At 36.8% G+C, this 9,801-nt stretch overlaps 2 protein-coding genes across 3 annotated transcripts; one reads left to right on the forward strand and one right to left on the reverse strand.

Moving 5' to 3' along the window:
* The first annotated feature begins 2,550 nt into the window (after positions 1–2,550).
* LOC107274981 (17-beta-hydroxysteroid dehydrogenase 13) lies at positions 2,551–4,397 on the forward strand. 2 transcript variants are annotated; one of them, XM_015754648.2, is made up of 6 exons: positions 2,551–2,707; positions 3,031–3,204; positions 3,268–3,591; positions 3,653–3,909; positions 3,969–4,094; positions 4,160–4,397. In XM_015754648.2, exons 2-6 carry the CDS (start codon positions 3,061–3,063, stop codon positions 4,224–4,226), a joined length of 918 nt encoding a protein of 305 aa, XP_015610134.1. In that variant the 5' UTR covers positions 2,551–2,707; positions 3,031–3,060; the 3' UTR covers positions 4,227–4,397. The 2 variants fall into 2 exon arrangements, with proteins under 2 accessions (XP_015610134.1, XP_015610133.1); XM_015754647.2 differs by lacking the exon at positions 2,551–2,707 and adding an exon at positions 2,714–2,868.
* LOC107274975 (symplekin) lies at positions 4,262–9,557 on the reverse strand. The gene is made up of 15 exons (XM_015754630.2): positions 9,122–9,557; positions 8,620–8,816; positions 8,305–8,538; positions 7,922–8,208; positions 7,616–7,845; positions 7,340–7,534; positions 6,827–7,272; positions 6,474–6,746; positions 6,222–6,405; positions 5,731–6,151; positions 5,495–5,655; positions 5,288–5,423; positions 4,867–5,231; positions 4,710–4,787; positions 4,262–4,647 (listed from the first exon to the last, which is right to left on the reverse strand). The coding sequence occupies exons 1-15, from the start codon at positions 9,173–9,175 to the stop codon at positions 4,561–4,563; spliced, it is 3,348 nt and encodes a 1,115-aa protein (XP_015610116.1). The 5' UTR covers positions 9,176–9,557; the 3' UTR covers positions 4,262–4,560.
* Between the last annotated feature and the right edge of the window lie 244 nt (positions 9,558–9,801).

The following is a 9,801-nucleotide window of genomic DNA, read 5'->3' on the forward strand; positions in this document are numbered from 1 at the left end:
AGTCTTACCAACTGCATTGGAATTATTAAATATTTACTGTGGCAAAATGCTAGACTGTTGATAGCTGCAAATTTATTAGTGACGCGCATGCCCAGTTTCCTGGATATACGGTTTGTCCAGGTACAACAATGTATAGTGCAGTGTTATATTATATAGGTTTGTGCTACGCTTCTACAGTACTTAGTATATTGTATTGTAACTATAAGAATATATCATACATGTATGTACCTGTAGTTAAGTAAACTTCGTACTATATCGTCACGTGAATAAGCTTATTTTAGGTTTCCTTCTGTGATATATGCACGGTTTCATGAGTCTCTCTGTTGTACAGAAGAGTCAATGAAACAGACAAAAATATAAAGAGAGAAAACAAGGAAGGAAAACGTCGTTACGGATCGGTGATTATTTTTCTGACGGATATTTTTCGTTGGTTTCGCACGGTAAAAGTCGGCCTTAATCATCGGCCGAAAAATATGTCACTAGTGCAAACAGTTCTATCTCCGATTCTCCGCTCCGGGATAAAGGTGGAAGACAAAGGAAGAAATGTGAACCGCACGTCAGTCGTTACGCCTGACAAATTTTGAAATGGATGACAATATGACGCACATAGTCTGTAGGATAATGACTGTGTCAATGTCGTAATTCGTTGTTTTCTTATCTTGCTGTAATAATTTATGTGGTTAGAGATATATGTATTTCCGTATTATCAAGTAGATCATAGGGAAATTATCGAAGGAGTACCAGATAAATTATCTTTTATGTTATAGAACTGTTATGATAATGGAGAATTAGGTAGATACTGCTCTATGGAATTTCCTCTGTTCTCATTGAAATTTGTAATAGAGGAGTAGATTACTATTGTAATCTTTTATCTAGGTTTTTTAATCGTGGTTGGATGACATTCGCGGAGTGTAGGAAAGAGAGACAGAGAATCGTATTGATTTTAATGAAATATTATAACTTTTATAATAACCTTATGGTTCCGTATTCAGCCCTTTGAAAATAGTAAGAATATATCGTATGTGTCAGCTCTATATGTTATCGGTTATGGCTATATTTTTCTAAATGTTCCACCAGTAGATGCCCTGACAGAGTTTATCATTGGACGAACTATGACCTTCTGTTGCATTTACTTATCAGAGAAATGACTTAAGGAGAAATGTTTAATTTTTCCTTTGATGTAATTCTTTTAGTCACTGAATGACTTATTTTACGTTTATTTGTGTATACTGATAATGAGGCTTATGAAAGATATAAGTCTCAGCTATTCGAAATCCTGCTGTGTGTAATTAGAATAATGCTAATTAACGTTGAATGCTTTGTACTTATTATGAATTGGGTTGCAGATTTCTTTCGCGCGAAGACGTGGGATATAAGGTTACGCTAGTAAAATGCTTAGCTAGGTGCTGTTAGGATCCGTGGTATAAAGATGGTATTACAGCCAAGAGTCTGTTACCAGGAATAATCTGCTTAGTATAATAAGGTTTGTCGTATATCGCATTGCAATAAAAATTATAGCTAGAAATAAAATACATTTGAAATAATAAAATATCGGAGCATAATTTACTCTGCACCAATATTGGAAATTATAGAGTAATAATAAAGTAAAGATTTATGTAGGATAAACGAATCTTTATTTTGTTTCAATTAATTGTTTTATAATGATCATTGCAGGTTTATGGGACATAGAGAATCTTGGAAAAAGACTGTTCTCTTTTTCAAATTAAATATACTGTTACTACATTTCTCTGTTACTTATGAATTACTTTTCAGGTTCATCTGGAAGGACATCCTCTAGTTTCTGAAAGAAGAAAAATAATATTAGATTTTGGTATGTTAATTTAGAATCAAAATTAACAAATTTCTATTACAGGAGAAATCCACGCTCCATTATTAACCCTGTTATCTCTGATGTAAAATAATTGCAAAATTGGAACTGTCTGTTTCTTCAGATATACCTGTAACAAAAGAAGGAATACCAGGCGTAAGCATTTCAAAGTGAGGATACTCAAATATTCTTAGAATTTACATGTCTATTAAAAGTATCAAAGGATAACAAATTGAAAAAAAGAACAAACGTCTCAAGCATATATTTACAAGTTAATAAACTAAAATAAGTAATAAATTATGAAATTATATTATATCGCAGAATTACAGAAAATTAATAAAACAGATTTTACGTAAAACAGATTTGTAGGTTATATAAATTGAACTTACTTGGCCAGTGACACCTTTCACCAGATGATACGCAAATAAATGTGGTAAAAAGAATGTTGTAGTAATTATGGCGCAGGATGGCAGAATTTCATACCACATTTTGGATGTATTTTAACTTGTGAAAAGGGTAGAATTAATTTATATGACAAAAAATTGGGTTATGCAGTATAGTATAAGAACATGTAATGTCCGCCTGTACCGCCTCTATGTTATGAAGGAAGACACTAACAAGTAGTCAAACAGAATCAGTTTCCCATGGTAAACATATCGAATGGTATCACTGTATATCTAACAATGATGATCACGCCATCTTCTTGTATCACAAGAATATTCAAGACGAAGAATGATTTTTTCACAATCGTTGGATAAAAACGGCATCAGAAGTGCGTGTATTTGCGATCTTCAGAAATGGCTCTTTCTATTTGAACAAGATCGTTCAGTGTTATGAACCTTCGATACTCTTATCAGAAAGCTCACGCCACGATAAAAGGTACAGCATTTCATTTACGAATAAACAGTTTGTCATTTACTTCTCGACAAGAGCGTAGGGAGATTGGCTCAATCACGTTATCATTTAGTATTACAAAGTGTGTATATTCATTTAAACTGAAAACCATTGCTTTTTATTAATTGTGATTTCTAACTACTATGGTAAGCGTAATAATTGATAACGAATTATAATTTTGCACTTTGTACTAGATCTGTGTAGTCATGAGAATTAACGATGCAAATCGTTATATTTGCGACTTTTCTGGAAATAAGTGAAAGTGTTCCTTTTTTTTCATTATATATTTATTTATTTTATATTTTCAGCCGACTTTCGAATACTTCAAACCGCCGGCAATGTTATTACGAGTTTACTCATTGGTCGTTTTGGCCCTGGACCTTATTACCTTATTCATAGGAATTTGGTTCTCAGTTATAGTAGCACTATTTAGGACTTTTAGACCACCACCTTTAAAGAATCTTACTGGAGAAGTGGCAATGGTAATATGAACTGTGAATAATTGTTGCAATGCATAACAAAATGAAATAATTCTTTTAAATTAGGTAATTGGTGCTGGTCGAGGTGTGGGTAGAGAAATAGCGATACAATTAGCTCAACTAGGTGTAAATGTAGCTTGCATTGATGTCAATGTGGAAAATTGCCAAGCAACCGTAGAACGTGCATTGCAATTTGGAAAAGCACGAGCCTTTATATGTGATGTAACAGATAAAGAGCAGGTTTCTCATACTGTGCATGCAATCAATTCGGAGTTAGGTGATGTAACAATTTTATTACATTGTTGTGGAGTACCAAGTCCACGTGCACTCATTCGAGATCCTCCAGAAATTAAAGAAACTATGGATGTTACTGTTTTTAGCCACTTCTGGGTATGTAATTCATTTTCAGACATCCCTGCAAGAAATTGCTTAATTATATTTTTTATTTTAGCTTTTAGAATCTCTTCTACCACGAATGCAAGAACTTGGTTGTGGTCACATTGTTGTCCTCTCTTCCGTAGCTGGTTTGTCAGGTGGTGCAAGTCGTGGTCGTCAAATACCGTTGTCAACCGCACAATTTGCTGTCCAAGGATTAGCTGAGTCCTTACACACGGAATTAAGACACACCAACACCAATATTATAATTACTCTAGTTCACGTCTATCCATTTATAGTGGGTGCTGAGGTAGCAAAGGATATACGCCTTAGGTAAAAGCAGTCATTCATCCTTTTAAAATACATGGTACATAAGAACACTGTATTTCCAGGATACCCAGTTACTTTGGAACAATGCCTGCCGCTGAAGCCGCTAAAAGAATCCTGGACGGCGTTCGCAGAAACTACGCCGAGTTCAGTGTCCCAGGATATCTTCTGTATCTTGGCCACGTACTTAGGTATGTTATGTATATTTATCCATACTCTAAGAGACATGAGAACTAATTAGAAATTATTATTCTAGAATCCTTCCAAAGAAAGCCTCGTTCATGTTACGAGACCTATTGGACACAGGTGTAGATTTTGGATGACAAATAGAACCTTAATGTTGATTCCTGTATTCAGGTCAGCTGAAGAAATTCTATTTATTTTTTACGTCCATCCTGTGTTCAGATATGAGACTGCGATAATACAGATTTATATGAATATAATGTGAATCGAGCCTGTTTCCAAAATGGTATTAAACCCCCAGGAAAATCCTCTATCGGGCAATGTCTTTACCTACTGTACATTAAGTAGTCATTTTATACTTTAATTCGTCTTTCCACATATAATATAATGCATATTACTCATCACGGTGCAAATTCATTGATATCAATTGGTTGATTTACTTTTTTGAAATCCCAACACTGGGATAAGTTTATGTTAGTCCAAACCAGGAGGTGCTGGTTCCGATAAATCAATTTCCATACAATCTGCCTGCTGCTCAAGTGGATAATCTCCAGGTGGTGCCTAAAAAAATATTTTTTTAAAAATATAATACTCTCAAAAATTATAAACTGTGATAAACTCACAATATCGAATTCGTCGTGAGCTTCCATTAACGACTTTCCTTGTATCACGTCCATTATGGACTGTGGAATGTGGGCCTTCTATAAAGTAAGAGGTAAGAACCTGGCGTTGATTCAAGATGTCTAATTAATAAATGATATACACATAATTACTACCAACCTGATTCTCAGCAAAAGACTCGACGTGAGCCAACAAAGGTGCTTTGAGACCAGGTGCCATTTTTAATGCTTCTGATAATTGAGTTGGTGGCAGTTGTAATATCACTGCAAAACTTTGAGGCTGCGTACGTTCACAGCACTTGACAAAACCTTCCCAAACTTTCGGCTGCTTCCACACTTGTTTTAGTATTAGACGCTGGAGGATGTTCATTACAAAGCCACTCAATCTTGGATACAATGCTAGACTTTGAATAACAGTCCGCATTAATAATGTTGGTAGAGGAGTTAGCTCCATGAGATGTTGCATTACAACAGCAACAATTTCTTGAGTATAGGCTTGTTTTTCAGCAAAGCAAAGAGAAGTGGCTGTAAAAATTTCTTTATGAAATATCTAAGAAATATTACTGCAATAATATCCTAACCTTTTATGACTGTCTTCAGTTCAGCCTTATTAGGATCGATAGTGTGCAATGCAATAAGAAGTTCTGCTGGTGTAATTGGAGATGTGTGTGGCACTCCGCTGTCATTGTTATGCGTACCCAAAAGTCTATTGAATACCTAAGCGGAAAATATTTATTACCAACAACAGTGTATATCCTGACATTCTATAGTATTTCTGAGAAACAAACCTCTTTTACAACTATCGGATTGAGCTTTATCAATTTTGGTAAAGCAGCTATTACTTCCTTCTTCGTTAAACCATTCAGTACAGGAATAAGAAATCTCACGTCTGACACTCGGGTCTGATAAAGTTCTCGTACTCTAGCGACGAGTTCAGCACTAGGAGCAGCTAAAAAAAGAAACAGTTATGCTAAGAATTTTCGAAATGTTAATAACATCATGAAACATAATATATAATCCTTACATTTCTCGGTGAGGATGTGTATGATCCTGGTAACCAGGGTTTCTGCTCCTTTTGGACAATTCTCAACTAGCGCTAGCAGTTGCGGACTGCCCATACCCAGAGAGCGAACCGGACCTTCGACAAGTCTTAAAACCATCCTCTTAACGTCGGCACCCATTGAAGTATACACTCTGGCCAACTCGTGAATAAGATCCTGGTGTTCTGTTAAGAGTGCCAAGTAGAGACCTAGACAGGTTCTCGTGGTGGATTCTGACCACAGATCCTCAGGCTGAGGTCTGCCACGATCCTGTCCAAATACAATTTCAGGTGGGCTCTGAAGTCTCAGGAATCCCAAATAAAGCACAGCATATTCCTCTATGAGTTTATTGAGCTCTGGTCTGTTATATAGTTCTACTACTGATTGGATAGCCGCTTCTCTTATCTGCAAATGAAAAAAATTATTATTACCGTAAGGATAATTAGGACCTAATTAATTATCAAGTTATTATTACCGTGCAATTCTCATGTCCAGTATGACAGAGAAGTACATTAAGAAAAACTAGTTGCTTAGTGGGCCTCCTGATCACCATTTCTTTTAATAATTGAAGAGGCGCCAAACCTCTGGTCTCATCAGAGGACACCATCTTCAATGCTTCTACGGCATCCTCTGTGATCAAAGGAGCCTCCAGATACAATCTGCAAAGAAATATAGGGAATATCAAATATCCTTACGAGAATAAAGTTTTATTGGCAGTCTACTGTACCTAGAAAGCAGTGTATCACGATCTTTTCCCTGTATTAGATCAATAGCAGAGACCAGGGTACAGAGCAAGAAATTATAAGCCTGATGGGGAGCTTCATGAGGTTTTGTGCATAAGGTGGTTCTCCTCTGGAATCCTTGCAGAAGAGCATACTCCTCGTACAACCAGCCCAGGGCAAGTTCAAGCCGAGTTCTCATATCATCCGTAATGTATCTCAGTACAGCTTCCTTAATGTAGGGATTGAAAGTGGCTGCCAGGGTGGTGAGAATTTTGGACCTTTACGAAATGAGAACCAAATATATGTAAGATAAAGTGGAGTGAAGTGAATCAATAGAGAAAGTATTGGATGGGCCTACCTAACAGGAGCGACCCCTCCGTGAACGGCGATCTTTTCAGCCTGTAGGATTCTATTGACGGCCATAAGAAGCATTTTTTCCCTTATTTCCTTGGACAATGGTTTTGTCACTTCCGATAATTTTAATGCCTTCAAACGGTTTCTGGCCTTCACTAGTGACTTCTCATGAGCCTCTATAGAAGCTTTGGCTTCCTTCTCTTTCTCCCTGTCCTTCTCGCGCTTCCGTTCCCTCTTAGCTTCCGCTACAGTTATCGATGGGTTCTTCACCAGGTCCTCCATAACGGCATCCTCTTCCTTAGTTTCCTTTTTCATCTTTTTTGTCTTACTCTGCTTAATCTGAGCTGCTAGTAACTTTGCTATAGTCTGTCGCTGCACGCTTGTATCAGCACTGGAGCTTGGCTGATATTCGCGTTGAAAAACGGTGGTCATGATATCCGGTACTCGAGCCTACAGTTCATAAACATTGTTTCACATAAATAAATCTTTTATATAATTTGATATAATAAGAACTTACCATGCTTCCCATAACTAAGTCAGTCGCAATCTCTACGCTAAGTCGCTCTGCGATAAAACTTTCTGAAAGTTCTGTTACTTCCGGTTGCTTCGCTGGTTGCACTGGCGCAGCTACCCCTTCCGGTTCTTCTGACGCTACTGCTATTGGTACTTCTAGTTTAGCACGCTTAGCCGCTGAAGCTGCAGCAACTGATTCCTTGAATGCAATAAAATTCTTTATATACCATTACCTAAATATTTTATAAATATTATAGAACATTTTTCAATTATATGGAACCTGTTGTCTTTTCTTCATACGCCTTATATCCTCTGGCTTTGGATACGCTTTGATTATTTCCTGTTCCTTAGCGCCGAGCTGCGATAATTGTCTTGCCATTGATGATGCAAATTCTATACTAGCTGGATGCTTAAGCAGCCCCAACAATGTGAGTTTTAATTGTTTTTGAACGCTCGTTACTTGAGAATCCGACAGAGTAGGCGGGAAATCATGCTGCAATCTTTGCAGAGCTAAAGTATGAAATTCGTAAACATCAAGCGTTGTTTCTAATATTATATTTTGTCTTATTTAGTTTGGAAATTGTACCTTGAATAACGACCGGCATAAACTGTGGCCTAGTTTTGGCGATCAGTGCGAGAGATCCCATACAGGTCATGAGATTAACGCTACTGACATGTGGCGAACCGTGAAACTTTATTAATAAGTCCATAACGTGATTAGCCTCTTCCTCGAGTTTTCTCCTGCGAGCGATTTTCAATGTCAGAGGTACGTCCTCAAGAGAGAAATCTTCTAGTTTTCTTGGTGCATCCGGATCAGGATAGGTTTGGATCAACACAACACCTTCAAGGAATTTTACAGCCTGCGTCCTAATACTGAAATGAAAATTTTTTACTTTAGTGTCTGTTTCTTGTTAATTCAAATACTTAGCTTTTATTTTAATAGATAAAAATGATCTTTTTTTGCTGTACCCATCATTGTCGCTGTCTATCATATTGATTATTTGGACCTTCAAGGAGCTTAACTGTGTCCAAGCAGTTTCCATTTCCGGTGTAACTAAAGTGGCACTTGCTACCCATTTAAGCGTAGACCTGAGAATCCTACCACTGGCTCTTAAAGCTCTTTTCGCTACAAGTGGAGCATCGTCTGATACGAGTCTTGAAAGAGTTTGGACCATTCTAGGAATTACTTCAGGCTGCTTTGCTCTATGAATTGCAAATTTATTACACTGTTAATTAGTTCTGCAATGCATGACATAGAAAGTAAAATGCAGTGTTCAAGTATACCCAGCTTCTTCAATAAATCCAGCAACAGTCTTTCTAACCTCAGAATTTCTATCCAAGGAAAATTGTAAAGCCTCATCTAGATATAAATTCAACAACTGTGGTTCTTTGTGTATAAGAATTTCCTGGACTTTCAAAAGGTTTGATACCTTTACTGTATCGTTAGAACCCAACGAGGCCTCGTTTAACCATTCTACAACCTGAAATAGAAATTTCTCCTTAAGGTTAGTTGTTATCAAATGTTGAATTAGTAAATCTCAGTAATGTCAAGTTTATTTTAATATGAATTTACTGATGCTTTAGTAAGTAAAACAAAATACAATCGAATGAGCATAAAGGAGTCAAAACTAAGTGATAACGTAGAATCAGAAGATTACAAAAGATTTTGAGGAAATATTTTTAAGTATCCAAGAATATCAAATTTTCCTAGAACTTATCGAACCAATAATGAATTTACATAGTAATTAAAAAATCATAGTTCTAAGTTTTAGGTTACAACACTAACCAAATCGCCCGGGCCTTTTTCTGGCTCAGATCTCCTATGTATTCGAGGATCCATTATATTAGAACATTAAAACACCTCAATAAATCAAACGTAACGTACGTTAACCGCCCCCAATAATAAACATAAATGATAATATGAAAAGTCCTTATGTTATGCACCCCCAGACGTCAAATTATATGTGCATATGCACTATGCTATGATGTCCGTTAGTAAGACTTTACCCCCTTTTTAAACCCAATTAAATTATTATGTTGTTTCCTTCTGAAAGGTTTAATTCAGGCAGCAAATATTTTAGAATTCGCGATATTTCCTTTTAACCATAATTAATGGAGATAAAAATTTTTTCAGCACGCCATGTTGGCATTCTTCGATTTTTCAGTACCGCCTGGTACCGCCATCTAAGTATCAGAGATGAGTAGGGAGATGCACAACAGAGATGAGTAGGGATATGCAGCAGAGATGAGTAGGGAGATTGCCAATGAGCCTGTTTTTGGTGAAGCCAATTTTTCTCTGGTTTCGGCGCGCCACCTTAGCGGAGGGCCCTCGAAGCAGTTCCACGTTTTTGATTGGTCGTGTATATATAGTAATACTACGCGTGATAATCTGGAGCTGTGTTTTGGCGCGTCGACGCGCCACCTGAACGAGACTCTCGAACTAGTTCCACGTTTTTGATTGGTCGT

The sequence above is a fragment of the Cephus cinctus genome, unplaced genomic scaffold (genome assembly GCF_000341935.2).
Source record: "Cephus cinctus unplaced genomic scaffold, Ccin1 Ccin1_scaffold0123, whole genome shotgun sequence".
Lineage (NCBI taxonomy): Eukaryota > Metazoa > Arthropoda > Insecta > Hymenoptera > Cephidae > Cephus > Cephus cinctus.